General features: G+C 36.8%; 2 protein-coding genes across 3 annotated transcripts in view; one reads left to right on the forward strand and one right to left on the reverse strand.

Moving 5' to 3' along the window:
* LOC130178447 (uncharacterized) overlaps positions 1-10,986 on the forward strand; it is a 30,123-nt gene extending 19,137 nt beyond the window's left edge. The window contains exons 11-14 of the mRNA XM_056390684.1: positions 9,276-9,536; positions 9,845-10,016; positions 10,282-10,323; positions 10,544-10,986. Of these exons, the coding sequence (XP_056246659.1) occupies positions 9,276-9,536; positions 9,845-10,016; positions 10,282-10,323; positions 10,544-10,645 (577 nt within the window). The 3' untranslated portion in view covers positions 10,646-10,986. The remainder of the gene's footprint in view (positions 1-9,275; positions 9,537-9,844; positions 10,017-10,281; positions 10,324-10,543) is intronic.
* A 59-nt stretch (positions 10,987-11,045) lies between these two features.
* Positions 11,046-18,460, reverse strand: nr2f6a (nuclear receptor subfamily 2, group F, member 6a). 2 transcript variants are annotated; one of them, XM_056390680.1, is made up of 5 exons: positions 18,189-18,460; positions 16,599-16,693; positions 14,823-15,151; positions 14,395-14,641; positions 11,046-13,546 (listed from the first exon to the last, which is right to left on the reverse strand). In XM_056390680.1, the coding sequence occupies exons 1-5, from the start codon at positions 18,455-18,457 to the stop codon at positions 13,272-13,274; spliced, it is 1,215 nt and encodes a 404-aa protein (XP_056246655.1). In that variant the 5' UTR covers positions 18,458-18,460; the 3' UTR covers positions 11,046-13,271. The 2 variants fall into 2 exon arrangements, with proteins under 2 accessions (XP_056246655.1, XP_056246654.1); XM_056390679.1 differs by having other exon boundaries at positions 14,823-15,154.
* Positions 18,461-18,720: the final 260 nt, after the last annotated feature.

The following is an 18,720-nucleotide window of genomic DNA, read 5'->3' on the forward strand; positions in this document are numbered from 1 at the left end:
ATAGTAAGGCATAAAAACGTGAAAAAACGTCATAGTACATTAAGGCATAAAACGTGAAAAAAAGTCATAGTTTAATAAGGCATTAACGTCAAAACACATCATAGTATAGTAGGGCATAATAATTTGAAAAAACATCATAGTATAGTAAGGCATAAAACGTCAAAAAACGTCATAATATAATAAGGCATAAAATTTGAAAAAACGTCACAGTAAAGTAAGGCATAAAAACGTAAAAAAACGTCACAGTATAGTAAGGCATAAAAACGTAAAAAAACGTTACAGTATAGTAAGGCATAAAAACGTGAAAAAACATCAAAGCACAGTAAGGCATAAAACATCAAAAAACGTCATAGTATAGTAAGGCATAAAAACATCAAAAAACGTCATAGTATAGTAAGGCATAAAAACGTGAAAAAACGTCATAGTATAGTAAGGCACTAACGTCAAAAAACGTCATGGTATAGTGAGGTATAAAAACGTGAAAAAACGTCACAGTATAATAGGCATAAAACGTGAAAAAACGTCATAGTAAGGCATAAAACGTGTAAAAACGTCACAGGATAGTAAGGCATAAAAACGTGAAAAAACATCAAAGCACAGTAAGGCATAAAACGTGAAAAAACATCATAGTATAGTAAGGCATAAAAACGTCACAGTAAAGTAAGGCATAAAAAGGTTAAAAACGTCACAGTATAGTAAGGCATAAAATTGTGAAAAAACGTCATAGTATAATAAGGCATAAAAACTTGAAAAAACGCCATAGTATAGTAAGGCATAAAAACGTAAAAAAACGTCACAGTATAGTAAGGCATAAAATTGTGAAAAAACGTCATAGTATAGTAAGGCATGAAAACGTGAAAAAACGTCATAGTACATTAAGGCATAAAACGTGAAAAAAAGTCATCGTTTAATAAGGCATTAACGTCAAAACACATCATAGTATAGTAAGGCATAATAATTTGAAAAAACATCATGGTATAGTAAGGCATAAAACGTCAAAAAACGTTATGATATAGTAAGGCATAAAATTTGAAAAAACGTCACAGTAAAGTAAGGCATAAAAACGTGAAAAAACATCATAGTATAGTAGGGCATAAAAACGTGAAAAAACGTCATAGTACAGTAAGGCATTGACATCAAAAAACGTAATAGTATAGTAAGGCATAAAAATGTGTAAAAACGTCACAGTATAGTAAGGCATAAAAACGTGAAAAAACGTCACAGTAAAGTAAGGCATAAAAATGTGTAAAAACGTCACAGTATAGTAAGGCATGAAAACGTGAAAAAACGTTACAGTATAGTAAGTAATAAAAACGTGAAAAAAGTTCATAGTACAGTAAGGCTTGAAAACGTCCAAAAACGTCACAGTATAGTAAGGCATGAAAACATCAAAAAACGTCATAGTATAGTAAGGCATGAAAACGTGAAAAAACGTCATAGTATAGTAAGGCATAAAAACGTGAAAAAACGTCATAGTACATTAAGGCATAAAACGTGAAAAAAAGTCATAGTTTAATAAGGCATTAACATCAAAACACATCATAGTATAGTAGGGCATAATAATTTGAAAAAACATCATAGTATAGTAAGGCATTAAAACGTCAAAAAACGTCATAATATAATAAGGCATAAAATTTGAAAAAACGTCACAGTCAAGTAAGGCATAAAAACGTTAAAAAACGTCACAGTATAGTAAGGCATAAAAACGTGAAAAAACGTTACAGTATAGTAAGGCATAAAAATGTGAAAAAACATCAAAGCACAGTAAGGCATAAAACATCAAAAAACGTCATAGTATAGTAAGGCATAAAAACGTGAAAAAACGTCATAGTATAGTAAGGCATAAAAACGTGAAAAAACGTCACAGTATAGTAAGGCATAAAACGTGAAAAAACGTCATAGTATAGTAAGGCATAAAACGTGAAAAAAAGTCATAGTATAGTAAGGCATTAACGTGAGAAAAAGTCATAGTATAGTGAGGCATAAAAACGTGAAAAAACGTCACAGTATAGTAAGTAATAAAAATGTGAAAAAAGTTCATAGTACAGTAAGGCATTAAAACGTCAAAAAAAAACATCATAGTATAGTTGGGCATAATAATTTGAAAAAACATCATAGTATAGTAGGGCATAAAAACGTGAAAAAACGTCATAGTACAGTAAGGCATTGACATCAAAAAACGTAATAGTATAGTAAGGCATAAAAATGTGTAAAAACGTCACAGTATAGTAAGGCATAAAAACGTGAAAAAACGTCACAGTAAAGTAAGGCATAAAAATGTGTAAAAACGTCACAGTATAGTAAGGCATGAAAACGTGAAAAAACGTTACAGTATAGTAAGTAATAAAAACGTGAAAAAAGTTCATAGTACAGTAAGGCTTGAAAACGTCCAAAAACGTCACAGTATAGTAAGGCATGAAAACATCAAAAAACGTCATAGTATAGTAAGGCATGAAAACGTGAAAAAACGTCATAGTATAGTAAGGCATAAAAACGTGAAAAAACGTCATAGTACATTAAGGCATAAAACGTGAAAAAAAGTCATAGTTTAATAAGGCATTAACATCAAAACACATCATAGTATAGTAGGGCATAATAATTTGAAAAAACATCATAGTATAGTAAGGCATTAAACGTCAAAAAACGTCATAATATAATAAGGCATAAAATTTGAAAAAACGTCACAGTCAAGTAAGGCATAAAAACGTTAAAAAACGTCACAGTATAGTAAGGCATAAAAACGTGAAAAAACGTTACAGTATAGTAAGGCATAAAAATGTGAAAAAACATCAAAGCACAGTAAGGCATAAAACATCAAAAAACGTCATAGTATAGTAAGGCATAAAAACGTGAAAAAACGTCATAGTATAGTAAGGCATAAAAACGTGAAAAAACGTCACAGTATAGTAAGGCATAAAACGTGAAAAAACGTCATAGTATAGTAAGGCATAAAACGTGAAAAAAAGTCATAGTATAGTAAGGCATTAACGTGAGAAAAAGTCATAGTATAGTGAGGCATAAAAACGTGAAAAAACGTCACAGTATAGTAAGTAATAAAAATGTGAAAAAAGTTCATAGTACAGTAAGGCATTAAAACGTCAAAAAAAAACATCATAGTATAGTTGGGCATAATAATTTGAAAAAACATCATAGTATAGTACGGCATGAAAACATCAAAAAAGTCATCGTAACGTCAGGCTTGAAAACGTCCAAAAACGTCACAGTATATATAGTAAGGCCTAAAAATTTGAAAAAACATCATAGTATAGTAAGGCATAAAAACGTGAAAAACGCCATAGTATAGTAAGGCATAAAAACGTTAAAAAACGTCACACTATAGTAAAGCATGAAAACATCAAAAAACGTCATAGTATAGTAAGGCATAAAAACATGAAAAAATGTCATAGTACATTAAGGCATAAAACGTGAGTAAAAGTCATAGTTTAATAAGGTTTTAACATCAAAACACATCATAGTATAGTAGGGCATAATAATTTGAAAAAACATCATAGTATAGTAAGGCATAAAACGTCAAAAAACGTCATGATATAATAAGGCATAAAATTTGAAAAAACGTCACAGTAAAGTAAGGCATAAAAACGTTAAATAACGTCACAGTATAGTAAGGCATAAAAACGTGAAAAAACGTCATGGTATAGTGAGGCATAAAAACGTGAAAAAACGTTACAGTATAGTAAGGCATACAAACGTGAAAAAACGTCAAAGCACAGTAAGGCATTAACGTCAAAAAACGACATAGTATAGTAAGGCATAAAAATGTGAAAAAAATTCACAGTATAATAAGGCATAAAACGTGAAAAAACGTCACGGTAAAGTAAGGCATAAAAACGTTAAAAAACGTCACAGTATAGTAAGGCATAAAACGTGAAAAACGTCACAGTATAGTAAGGCATAAAAACGTGAAAAAACATCAAAGCACAGTAAGGCATAAAACGTGAAAAAACGTCATAGTATAGTAAGGCATAAAAACGTTAATAAACGTCATAGTACAGTAAGGCATAAAAACGTGAAAAAACATCAAAGCACAGTAAGGCATAAAACGTGAAAAAACGTCTTAGTATAGTAAGGCATAAAAACGTGAAAAAATGTCATGGTACAGTAAGGCATTAACGTCAAAAAACGACATAGTATAGTAAGGCATAAAAACGTGAAAAAACGTCATAGTATAGTAGGGCATAAAAACGTGAAAAAACGTCATAGTACAGTAAGGCATAAAACGTCAAAAAATGTCATCGTATAGTAACGCATAAAAACGTTAAAAAATGTCACAGTGTAGTAAGGCATGAAAACGTGAAAAAACGTTACAGTATAGTAAGGCATAAAAACGTGAAAAAACGTCAAAGCACAGTAAGGCATTAACGTCAAAAAACGACATAGTATAGTAAGGCATAAAAACGTGAAAAAACGTCACAGTATAGTAAGGCAGAAAACGTGAAAAAACGTCATAGTATAGTAGGGCATAAAAACGTGAAAAAACGTTACAGTATAGTAAGGAATAAAAATGTGAAAAAACTTCATAGTACAGTAAGGCATGAAAACATCAAAAAATGTCATAGTATAGTAAGGCATGAAAACGTGAAAAAATGTCATAGTACATTAAGGTATAAAAACATTAAAAAACATCACAGTATAGTACGGCATAAAAACGTGAAAAAACGTTACAGTATAGTAAGGCATAAAAAAGTGAAAAAACGTCATAGCACAGTAAGGCATAAAACATCAAAAAACGTCATAGTATAGTAAGGCATAAAAACGTGAAAAAACGTCACAGTATAGTAAGGCAGAAAACGTGAAAAAACGTCATAGTATAGTAGGGCATAAAAACGTGAAAAAAAAGTCATAGTATAGTAAGGCATTAACGTCAAAAAACGTCATAGTATAGTGAGGCATAAAAACGTCAAAAAACGTCACAGTATAATAAGGCATAAAACGTGAAAAAACGCCATAGTATAGTAAGGCATAAAAATGTTAAAAAATGTCACAGTACAGTAAGGCATGAAAACGTGAAAAAACGTTACAGTATAGTAAGGCATAAAAACGTGAAAAAACGTCAAAGCACAGTAAGGCATTAACGTCAAAAAACGACATAGTATAGTAAGGCATAAAAACGTGAAAAAACGTCACAGTATAGTAAGGCATAAAACGTGAAAAAACGTCATAGTATAGTAAGGCATAAAACGTGAAAAAACATAACAGAACATTAAGGCATAAAACCTGAAAAAAAGTCATAGTATAGTAAGGCATAAAACGTGAAAAAACGTCATAGTATAGTAAGGCATAAAACGTGAAAAAACATCACAGAACATTAAGGCATTAACGTCAAAAAATGTCATAGTATAGTAGGGCATAAAAACGTGAAAAAACGTCACAGTATAATAAGGCATAAAAACGTGAAAAAACATCAAAGCACAGTAAGGCATAAAACGTGAAAAAACGTCATAGTATAGTAAGGCATAAAAACGTGAAAAAACGTCATGGTACAGTAAGGCATTAACGTCAAAAAACGACATAGTACAGTAAGGCATAAAAACGTGAAAAAACATCAAAGCACAGTAAGGCATAAAACGTGAAAAAACGTCTTAGTATAGTAAGGCATAAAAACGTGAAAAAACTTCATGGTACAGTAAGGCATTAACGTCAAAAAACGACATAGTATAGTAAGGCATAAAAACGTGAAAAAACGTCACAGTATAGTAAGGCATAAAAACGTGAAAAAACGTCATAGTATAGTAAGGCATAAAACGTGAAAAAACATCACAGAACATTAAGGCATAAAACGTGAAAAAAAGTCATACTATAGTAAGGCATAAAACGTGAAAAAACGTCATAGTATAGTAAGGCATAAAACGTGAAAAAACATCACAGAACATTAAGGCATTAACGTCAAAAAATGTCATAGTATAGTGAGGCATAAAAACGTGAAAAAACGTCACAGTATAATAAGGCATAATAACGTGAAAAAACATCAAAGCACAGTAAGGCATAAAACGTGAAAAAACGTCATAGTATAGTAAGGCATAAAAACGTGAAAAAACGTCATGGTACAGTAAGGCATTAACGTCAAAAAACGACATAGTACAGTAAGGCATAAAAACGTGAAAAAACATCAAAGCACAGTAAGGCATAAAACGTGAAAAAACGTCTTAGTATAGTAAGGCATAAAAACGTGAAAAAACGTCATGGTACAGTAAGGCATTAACGTCAAAAAACGACATAGTATAGTAAGGCATAAAAACGTGAAAAAACGTCATAGTACAGTAAGGCATAAAACGTGAAAAAACATCATAGTATAGTAAGGCATAAAACGTGAAAAAACATCACAGAACATTAAGGCATAAAACGTGAAAAAAAAGTCATAGTATAGTAAGGCATTAATGTCACAAAACGTCATAGTATAGTGAGGCATAAAAACGTGAAAAAACGTCACAGTATAATAAGGCATAAAACGTGAAAAAACGTCTCAGTATAGTAAGGCATAAAACGTGAAAAAACGACATAGTACAGTAAGGCATAAAAACGTGAAAAAAACATCAAAGCACAGTAGGGCATAAAACGTGAAAAAACGTCATAGTATAGTAAGGCATAAAAACGTGAAAAAACGTCATGGTACAGTAAGGCATTAACGTCAAAAAACGACATAGTATAGTAAGGCATAAAAACGTGAAAAAACGTCATAGTATAGTAGGGCATAAAAACGTGAAAAAACGTCACAGTATAATAAGGCATAAAAACGTGAAAAAACATCAAAGCACAGTAAGGCATAAAACGTGAAAAAACGTCATAGTATAGTAAGGCATAAAAACGTGAAAAAACGTCATGGTACAGTAAGGCATTAACGTCAAAAAACGACATAGTACAGTAAGGCATAAAAACGTGAAAAAACATCAAAGCACAGTAAGGCATAAAACGTGAAAAAACGTCTTAGTATAGTAAGGCATAAAAACGTGAAAAAACGTCATGGTACAGTAAGGCATTAACGTCAAAAAACGACATAGTATAGTAAGGCATAAAAACGTGAAAAAACGTCATAGTACAGTAAGGCATAAAACGTGAAAAAACGTCATAGTATAGTAAGGCATAAAACGTGAAAAAACATCACAGAACATTAAGGCATAAAACGTGAAAAAAAAGTCATAGTATAGTAAGGCATTAATGTCACAAAACGTCATAGTATAGTGAGGCATAAAAACGTGAAAAAACGTCACAGTATAATAAGGCATAAAACGTGAAAAAACGTCACAGTATAGTAAGGCATAAAACGTGAAAAAACGACATAGTACAGTAAGGCATAAAAACGTGAAAAAACATCAAAGCACAGTAAGGCATAAAACGTGAAAAAACGTCATAGTATAGTAAGGCATAAAAACGTGAAAAAACGTCATGGTACAGTAAGGCATTAACGTCAAAAAACGACATAGTATAGTAAGGCATAAAAACGTGAAAAAACGTCATAGTATAGTAGGGCATAAAAACGTGAAAAAACGTCATAGTACAGTAAGGCATAAAAACGTGAAAAAACGTCAAAGCACAGTAAGGCATTAACGTCAAAAAACGACATAGTATAGTAAGGCATAAAAACGTGAAAAAACGTCACAGTATAGTAAGGCATAAAAACGTGAAAAAACGTCATAGTATAGTAAGGCATAAAACGTGAAAAAACATCACAGAACATTAAGGCATAAAACGTGAAAAAAAGTCATAGTATAGTAAGGCATAAAACGTGAAAAAACGTCATAGTATAGTAAGGCATAAAACGTGAAAAAACATCACAGAACATTAAGGCATTAACGTCAAAAAATGTCATAGTATAGTGAGGCATAAAAACGTGAAAAAACGTCACAGTATAATAAGGCATAAAAACGTGAAAAAACATCAAAGCACAGTAAGGCATAAAACGTGAAAAAACGTCATAGTATAGTAAGGCATAAAAACGTGAAAAAACGTCATGGTACAGTAAGGCATTAACGTCAAAAAACGACATAGTACAGTAAGGCATAAAAACGTGAAAAAACATCAAAGCACAGTAAGGCATAAAACGTGAAAAAACGTCTTAGTATAGTAAGGCATAAAAACGTGAAAAAACGTCATGGTACAGTAAGGCATTAACGTCAAAAAACGACATAGTATAGTAAGGCATAAAAACGTGAAAAAACGTCATAGTACAGTAAGGCATAAAACGTGAAAAAACGTCATAGTATAGTAAGGCATAAAACGTGAAAAAACATCACAGAACATTAAGGCATAAAACGTGAAAAAAAAGTCATAGTATAGTAAGGCATTAATGTCACAAAACGTCATAGTATAGTGAGGCATAAAAACGTGAAAAAACGTCACAGTATAATAAGGCATAAAACGTGAAAAAACGTCTCAGTATAGTAAGGCATAAAACGTGAAAAAACGACATAGTACAGTAAGGCATAAAAACGTGAAAAAAACATCAAAGCACAGTAGGGCATAAAACGTGAAAAAACGTCATAGTATAGTAAGGCATAAAAACGTGAAAAAACGTCATGGTACAGTAAGGCATTAACGTCAAAAAACGACATAGTATAGTAAGGCATAAAAACGTCATAGTATAGTAGGGCATAAAAACGTGAAAAAACGTCATAGTACAGTAAGGCATTAACGTCAAAAAACGTCATAGTATAGTAAGGCATAAAAACGTTAAAAAATGTCACAGTATAGTAAGGCATGAAAACGTGAAAAAACGTTACAGTATAGTAAGGCATAAAAACGTGAAAAAACGTCAAAGCACAGTAAGGCATTAACGTCAAAAAACGACATAGTACAGTAAGGCATTAACGTCAAAAAACGTCATAGTACAGTAAGGCATTAATGCCAAAAAACGTCATAGTATAGTTAGGCATAAAACGTGAAAAACATCACAGTAAAGTAAGGCATAAAAACGGTGAAAAAACGTCACAGTATAGCAAGGTGTAAAGTGTCATAAAAACTTCATCGTATAGTAAGGCATAAAAATGTCAAAAAACATCATGGTATAGTAAGGCATAAAAAGTCATAAAAACTTCATAATATAGCAAGGCATAATAACTTGAAAAAACGTCATAGTATAGTAAGACATAAAATGTCATAAAAACGTCATAGTATAGTAAGGCACGAAAATGTCATACTAGAGTAAGGTACAAAAATGTCAAAAGAAACATCATAGTATTGATGAATTAATGTAGCCAATATACGTATATGTGGCTGCAGACGTCCATCAAACAGTGACAAACACTGTGTATTTTCCACAGTTTCCCTGCTGACAACAGTAACCACCATGGTGCTGAGCCTCTGTACCAGAACAGCAGGGTGACAGTTTACTGCAGCAGCTCTTCAGATGAGACCGACAGCATCCGGAAGCCTCCTCCTTATCATGTGGAGAGGGAGCAGAGGAATGACCGACAGCCCCAACCTGCTGCTCACGAGATGGTGGAGTCCCAGTATGAAACTGGTTACACCACCGGAGACACTGGCAATGAGCTGGACCGTAACCAAACAGATTATCTTTACAGGTGAGCCACAATTCTGCTGCCAGTTATATAGAGAATAAAAAAACATAAAGACAGATATACGGGCACAAAATACAAGTGAAGTCAGGTTTCCCTAAACTGTTTAATGCTAAAAATTGGGCTTATAACGATATTTGAGTTTAGTTACAGTATTCCAACTAGAAGACTTATATTCCATATTTGTATTGTCTGTTGCTCTTTGTATTGGCTTTTCCTCTGTTAAATAATTGAATATCATTTTTATTATATACATTTTTGTAGTTTTAGGTAGCAACATGCAAAATTCTCTTCACATTAATATCCCACCCCAGGCTGTACCCAGAGATAACTTCAGACGAGCAGCGCCAGAAGTACAAGAAGGAGTTTGACGCTGATCTGGCCCGCTATAAGAGCCTCTGTGCCGACATGGATGACATCAGTGACCAGATGCACAAGCTGAGCCGAGAACTGGACATGTTGCACGAGGGCTCCATGAAGCACCAGGTAGAGAACAACAGGAGGGAGGAGCGCACAGTGGAAAAATACAGTCATACCTTACCCAAACGCTGAAACATTGACTAGTGAAGATGAACCAAGCCAGATTTCCCTCGATTTTATGTATCAGTCATGTATTTATTCATCTATTGTTTGTGTTTTATTTCATTAGGATTAAAGATGATCCAGATTATGTATATTTGTGCAACATTCTGTTGTTTATAACATAACATCAGCACAATGAAGTGATAGGATTTGTATTTTCCATTCTCAGGGAGTGGCAGAGGAGTACAACCGACTGAAAAACCTTAAAAGGGTGAGTGCACTCAGATCTGTGCTGATAACATAATATGAAATTAACAGAATAGTTTGAAGGAGCAGGCTTATTTGCTTTCTTGCTATGATTTAGCTGAGAGGATTGATACCACTCTCATGCCAGCAAGATAAATCTGAAGTGAAAAAGCATGTTTCTCAAACTACTGCTGATAATGTTAGATAGTTTAATATCTGCTTTCTTAAATTTCTCTTTCTTCCAGACGCCAGAATATCAAGCAAAGAAGAAGCAGAGCAAAGACCTTCGGCAAAAGCTTTTCCACATCAAACGTTTGGTAAAAATCTTTGACCAAGGTCTTTGTTAGTGTGTTTCAGTGACAAGGATTTTTCCTACATTTTCTTCCTTTGCTGTTTGAGTTGTAACAGTTCGGCCCATAGTAACATGGCCCTTGTACTGGTCTCACAATCACTGAACCTCAGCTCTCGAATAAAGCCAGCTTTGCTCTGTGTGGCTGTAATTTAAACAGTTCAACAACTGGCACTGTTGTTGCACCTTGTGTAAGATTTTCCTTTGTTACTTCCCATGTCAGATTTAATGCTTGATTCTTGAATATTACTACTGAATGTCAGTTTTTATATGGAGATAATAGCATGAATGCAGATGAAGACAAGACAAAATGTAAATAAAGTAACAATTAAAACTCTTCATTCTTTTTCACTTTTTTGTATAAATGCTGTAACATGAATACACTTATACATTTATGGTACATGTTGCAGTGTTTATTTGGCATTCTTCATACAGATGTAATTACAACACTTTTTCAAGTAGTTTGAAAAAAAAAAACAAAGAAAACAAAAGACACATCGTCATCCTTTGATTTTTTTTTTTTTTTTTTTTTTTTTAATAACGTTGCCATACACATGAAATTTTAAAAACTTAAGAACTCAGTAACACAAAGATAGGAAAACATTAACAGTATATTTATCTTTTTTTCTCTATGACATGGTGGAGTGAGGTCTTGCCTAAAAGAAGAACATCCCAATAACTTTCAAAAGGCCCGATGGCAGATCAAGAAGCAGAGTTAAATCCTTTGATTTTGTTGTTTTCATCAATAAAGGCTGAAAGATGTCATAGCTAGAGCTGATATCTTTTTAGACTATCTAAAATACTTATGATTTTGTAAACTCGCCACTTGAAATACCTGTGTGAGGTAAATCCTGGTGGACCAGCAAAACAGGGCCCGTCTTCTTTTAACTTGTCACAGACTGATATTTTGGCATTGAATATCCTCCAAGTGCATCCTCATTCATCATCACAACATTGTCTCACATCACTCAGTAACAGGAGAGACTCACTCAGATGCTCAGAGATGAGAGCATGAACATCTCTACATTGTATCTGCTGTAATGGCATGAAGATGATGCTTCTTTTTTGACATCTGAACAAATGACAGAGGTATTTTTTCATGTAAATACATATAGAAAAAAAAACGTTTAGGAGCTAACAGACAAAGCAATACTTTAAATGAATCTTGAATTACATAATGTAAAAGAAGGAAACAGTCTCAACTTAGCAGAGATTCAAAACAACATTTGAACATGCAAAAAGACAAAGTTGGCTGCAATATATATACACTTCAATACATTTTTCAAGGGATCATTACCTCCAGAAACAGCGCTGGTTGACTGGTAGTGTTGGTTATAAACTCTCTGATCACCAACGATCTGTTGAAATGTTTATCGTACTGGAACCCAAGTTAAGTTTACGTATATGTCAGCCTGCCGTTTCTCAATAATAATAATAATTAAAAATAAAAAATAAAAAAAAAGGTCGACCCAAGCAATGTTAATAGCTGAATTCACCATATTCAGTCAGTCAAACTCATATTCAAAACACAGGTGAAAACCACTTTGGGGATATTTTTTTTTTAAAAGATACAAGACGAATGTTTGTGATGTTTGTAAGACTCACTTCATATTTCAAATGTGTCCCAAATTCATACTGAATAACAAGGCAGTTGTCAAAAAGAAGGCGGTTTCTGGTGAACGACATTTACAGAGGTTTGTGTTTAGGAAATATCAGACTAAAGCATTCTGATGTCTAGTGAGGTATTAGTCCGTTCTCATGTAAGTGTTGCTTCTTGTTTTCAAATCTTCTCGGAACAGTGAGCCCTGTGAATGAATTTAAATGCATTGTTCACTTGATGGTCAAACAGTCACAAGAGTCCGTTCATCTCCTTCTCTCTGCTTTGTGTTCTAATTATTCTACTTAAAAATCATCGGATGATGACGTGATAGACTTTGGTGAGTTTTCCTTGGTTTTTCTTTATTTCTCTTCCTTGGCTTCCTCCTCAGGTGTTGAGGTAAGAGAGCGGTGAATTCAGATTTCCTCACTGTGTCTTGTGTTCAGTTCACAGTGCAACCACAGCTTTCTGCAGCTTTAGACTGTTCAGTTATATTCATGATTGTAATGTTATCAGTCAGAAGGTCACAGTATCACAAATGGTGAGTCATGGAAAATGAGCCCAGTGTGGGAAAAATTCCTCCTCTGACTTTCAGTGGCGGGACAGTTTTGTCCTGTAGATGTATTTGTAGCAGGGTGCTGCTGCCCTCTACATGAAACTGCGGTGTCTTTAGTCACTATGGCATGTGGGTGGTGACATGACTGGCTGTGGTGGCCATATCGGAGCCCAGCATGAAGAGCTGGTCTCTGGCCTCAGACCTGGCACCAGAACGACTGAGCTGGCAACAAGACAGATCCAGCCTGGCACCAGCTCCTCTCTTTTCTCTGGAGGCCTGCGTGGAGACAGAGGGCTCGTTTCATGAGGGGGGGTGGGGGATAGAGCGGTTACAGTACAGTACGTATGATGGCCAGCTGGCACTGCAGTTTGATAACCACACAGATGGATAGTGATGAGTCAGGAGGTTTCCTGTGGGTCCTTGTCGTCACTAATCCCAGACGGAGACCTCATCCGTCAGGGGGGACGGGGGCTACTGTCCTGGGACATACGGCCAGCTGATTGAGCTTCCGGAGAGCTGCATGTCACGGATCAGCGTCTCGATGGGTGTCTTTCCTACCAGGCGCATGAAAAAGAGCTGAGAGATGAGGTTGGCGGGAACAGCGCGCAAGGCAGGGAGGCGCAGGAGCAGGCGGCCGAAGCGCTGAGGCTGACTTGGATACTGCATCCTCTCGTACTCTGTCAGAGCCACCTGAGCCTTCTCCTGCAGAGACTCCACGTGGACTTGGTCTGTTAGACCACAGGCGTCTGAAAGGGAGGGAGGAGGAGGTAGTTACTTAATAGTGTGGGCAGGTTACATAAAGAGTCGTGATGAGCCGAGAGGAAGGTTGAACTCCCAGCAAAAATTCTGATAAAATGTCCCTGAGGATAACACATAAAAATATAGTGCCTCAACATATGCATGCACTCGGAAAAACACATAATTTAAACCCTACAAACCCCCAACACAACTTTAAACTATAACTTCAAACTATTACCAGGTCATTTAGCTAATAAGAAAGAAAAAAAACATCTGAAAGCTTTTAGAGGTGGCACTCACAATGAGTCATTTCTTTGAGGTAGCCACTTATACAAGACTTAAGTTAAAAAATGCACAGTGCTGCATAATGATCAATGACACTAACGGCACTAATGATACGGCACATAAAACATTACTGCATTTGCATTAATGAGCCAGGAGATGGTGCCATAGTAGGTAAATTCCCAGATCAATGCAGCCAACTTCACTGCAGTCACTCAGCCCAGTCACTCTCAGAGGCAAGTTATGAAGTTTTCAAGTTTAAGACCTACAGCATTTTCACCAGTTATTTTAACTGCTGTTGTCCTGTGATGTGCTGTTTGACTGTTACTTCTTGTGTGGTCAGTTCTTACTTATCTTTTATGGGGGAACCCCAACAATTTGTCACATGAGGATCAGTTTATTAGTCCCACTCAGCCTGTTTTCTGTAGCTGTGGAAGGTCGTGCTCTTTGAGACTTGTAAAGCCTGCAACACTAAATCACTGGAGGAACCTTTTAAAAGTGGCTGTCTGAGGTGGTTCTTTAGTTCACTGAGTTGCAATAAAAGCAGATCATGCAGATAAGCAAAGGCAATCACCTGGTGAGAACAGTGCGATGGCCTTGAGACAGCTGTACTCAGCCGAGTCCACCTGCAGCCTGGTCAGCTTGTCCACCTGGTCCTGGAACACCCTCACCTGGTCCATGAAGGACACCACTCGCTCGGCAGACATGGGCGATGAGTGGAAGCCGGCCGCGGCCAGCAAGGGAGCCATGTGGAGCGGCAGAGCCGACTGGGCCGCATTGAGGATGAACAGTTCACTCCAGCTCAGCCTCAGCAGGGCAACCTGTGGATTTGTTAGCATGTTAATCAGATACCCCATACACTGTTGTCATCCATTTTTTATGTTTATTGCATTCATTGTACATTTATATTTGATGTAAACATGATTCTTCTGCCCTTTCTTGTCTCTTTCTGTCCTATATTTATGAAAACAAGGAAAAAACTATGAAATTTAAGGTACTGACCTGGTCTGAAACAGGCAGCTCAGGGAAATAAGGGATGTTTCTGGCCCACTCCACAGTACTGAAGAGAAGCCGGGCTGCCAGTTCACAGATATTATCAATGCCCATTGCATTATCTGGACCGGCCTGTTGGTTGTACTGGTGCCCATACCGACTGCTGGGGTAAGGCTCTGCTCGCAGCAGCTGAGAAATTAGCTCTGACACCGGCTGACCTCCACCACTTCCTCCATTGTTGTTGTTATAAAATTCACCACCTCCAAGGCCGCTGGCGCCACCTATGGGCGTGATGGAGGGGCTGAGGCTCGGCTGAGGTGGGATGCGACCGCGTTGAACTGCTGTAGTTTGGTTGGGGGACAAAGGGGAGGAGAGGAGAGGAGAGGAGAGGAGAGGAGAAAATAATGAAGGACAAGGGGGGGAGGGAAGGAGGGGATTTGGAGATGAAAAGGGAGAGGAAAAAAAGTTAAAACTGAGTCCATCCAGTTGTGCACGTCAGATTATCGGCAGACAGGTTTGACCCGATAAGGAAACTATTCTTCAAGATTAAAATGGAGGCACAACTGAGCTGACTGATTCCTCAAACAAAAGCGTGAAGGTGAGGAGAAATATTCTCATGCTCGTGAGGCTAGATGAAGGTCATCTGCAGACATAAAACAAAGACTTTGAGGCACGAATTTACTTTCCATTAAAATTTTAAACCACTGCAATATTAATTCTGGAGGAGAATTACAAAATGCTATTGCAGTCACCTTTGCATATACTCGTCTTTATACAGACAGAACCACACTGTGAGACTAAGAACATCTCTTAGCATAGAGAAAGTACCATAGCCGTGACAGACAGCATTACTGCCAAAACTGAGAAAGCAGGGCAGCCCGCTGAAGAGAGACTCAATCATTTGGGGATATGAATTCATGTGGTAAGCATCTGTCCCCTGCTTAAGTGCCCTTGAGCAAGACACTGAATCCCATCCAGGCAGAGGAATCATGCTCTGCAGTTGACCTTGACATCTGACCTCCCTGTGGAAGGAAAGGAATTTCTCTGTGGGGAGCCATAATGTCTCATTAGCATGCTTTATGATCTGTGTGGGGGGAAACCACAACTCAGAGACACAAGATCACAAACCTCCAAACTACATCTAACTAAAAAACATTAAAAGGTAAAATACATTTTCTCTAATCTGTATCCTTATGCACGGTATTAGTTCGTCTTCGTATTCGTCTCTCTGGTTATCTTTCAGCAGGATATTGAATGATGCGTCGCCTGTGCTCCACCACTTAAGGTGAAATCCCAATATTGGATTCTTCTTGATCGAGCCAACAAGTCAGAGGGTTTCTGCTTTAGCTTCAACCAGAGGCTTAAGGCTCTGGGACGCAGGTGTCTTAGCACTGTATCCCTCTCACTCACTCTTACGCAGGCACTAGATTAAGCCACTTAGTACATGGCATTGAGCTGACACGCATGGTTAGCTTAGCCATGATAGGGCCTAGACACCCATGTGTGGCCTTTTCCCTGCTCTTTGGAGTTCGTGGAGCAGAGGCGGAAAGATAATGACTTAACTTTAATTGAACTATAATGAATTTTTTCTTCCTTTTCTAAGAGCAGCTGATGGGAGTCAGGAGGGGACACTCTGGGGCTCTTCACTGAACTAAATATCCATTATTTTCTGTTTTCATATCACTTCAACTGCGGTATTTTCAATATTGCACTATCGCAGGATCTCTCGCAATTTACAAAGGATTGGAATGGATGAAGGATTTATGGATCAGGATAGACAGATACCTTCTTTGCGCATGCCAACACGGAAGCACTTCTTCAGGCGACAGTACTGGCACTGGTTCCTGTGGTGCTGGTCAATCTGACACTCTCTGTTAGACCTGAGAACACAAACAAATGATGACGGCAACTAAAGAGGATTTAGGGTTTATGGAAGGATTCCTCCACAAACTCTTGAGTTTTAGCAACTTCTGCACAAATGCAACAACAGTGTTATTTCCTGCAGGTGTCAGGCTGTCGGCTATCACCTGCTTTCACTTCGACAATTGGTTTCCTGGTTTTGATTCAGTTTTCAATGAGGAAATCACAACGATCCAAACCATGCAGTAACTGGTGCCGCTTTAAGGCTCCTTAAATTGTGAGAAAGGGAAGTTGCTGCAGCGATTAACATGATTTGACACAAATTAAGTGTCTACAGCCTGATACTGACACTCGCTGAAATGATTGGCCAATTAATTGATTAGTCGAACAGAAAAATAGTTGCCAATTATTGCGATACGTAATTGATTGTCCCATTTTTCAAGCAAAAATTTGAAGCGTTTCTCTGGTTCCAGCTTCACAAATGTAAGGATTTACTGCTTTCCTCTGTCATGCACTATAAGTGTATGAATATCTGTCGAATATCTGTGATGGAAGATCTTTCTGGCCAGACAAAACAAGCATTTTGAAGACGTCACATTGGACTTAGAGAAACTGTGACGGACAGTGTTCACTATTGTTTGACATTTCATAGACTAAATGATTAATCAGTTGACTGTAAAAAAAAAAAAAAATTAGCAGATTAGTTGTAGCAGCAGTAATAGAAATACTGTAATATGTAGAAGTTTACATACTAAATATGACAGTTCATCTCTCTGTAGGCTAATGAATGACAACCGAAGTCTTCGTTTAACTCTAAAAAAAAAAAAAAATGGATGTAGGTAGGTAGGATTATGAATGTTATGTTAGTGGTTCTGTGTATGACATGCTTCACAAACGTTAGTGGTGAAGTGAATGAAGTATGGTTGCAACTAACTATTATTTTTTACTATTGATTCATCAACAGTGAAAAAGAAATGTCCATCACAGTTTTAATGGAGCTGAAGGTGACACATTCAATGTACTTGCTTTATGTGACATAGACCAGAATGCAAGATATTCAGTTTACTATCATACAGGACAAAGAAAAACAGAAAATCTTCACATTTAAGAGGCTGAAACCAGATAACGATTGGAATTTTTGCTTGAAAAATGATTATCACACTAAGTTTTGGCAATCAACTAACTGATTAATCGACTAATTGTTGCAGATCTATTGCAAGGATGCATAACTTTCTGTTGCAAATGTAGCAGCTTTACACAAACACATTTTTGATGCATCTCAATCATGAGTTTGTAGAAATTTTCTTGAAATATCATCGGTCATCAGTTTTGGAAAGACAGCATCAGATGGAAACCTGACACTCCAGCGCTTTCATATCTGTTTAACGTCACCTATCGATGTGTGTCGCTGCAGCTCACACATCTCCACACCGTACGATGCCAGTTTTCACCACGCTGTTTATATTTCTCAGGCTATCAATGTTCAAAATACATTACCCACAATGCTCCACTCACCTGCAAGTGTAGCTGAGGTTGCGTCTGACGCTCCTCTTGAAGAAGCTCTTGCAGCCCTCGCAGGTGAACACGCCGTAATGTTTCCCGCTGGACTTGTCCCCGCACACCACGCAGTCCACCACGCACGCCTTGTCTTCGTCTCCGGCTTCCATGTCGCTGCCCCCCGCCTGGGGAGAGCCGTCCTCCTCCTCCCCCCTCAGGTAGCTCTTGTCCCCTAAGCCGTTGGTGCCCCCATTGGGATCTCCCCAGCCCCCACTCACCATGGCCATCGCTTGGTTACCGAACCACCGCAGAGGAAAATGGGACAGGCAGCCAAGATTTCTGGTTGCTGTCAAGGTAACATAAATATCAAAAGTCCTGAATGTGTGTTTCCCTTCACCTGGAGAGAGTCAGTATCTCCAGCGTGCCTGTGCTCTCATTAGTTAATTAAGTCTCTTGATTATTTTAGAGCAAATAAGTGATGAAAAAAAAACTGTCCTCAGGGTGAACAAGCAGATGTCAATGAGAAAAAAAATAGGCTATTACATTGAGG

This window comes from Seriola aureovittata, chromosome 12, assembly GCF_021018895.1.
Source record: "Seriola aureovittata isolate HTS-2021-v1 ecotype China chromosome 12, ASM2101889v1, whole genome shotgun sequence".
NCBI classification, from domain to species: Eukaryota; Metazoa; Chordata; class Actinopteri; order Carangiformes; family Carangidae; genus Seriola; species Seriola aureovittata.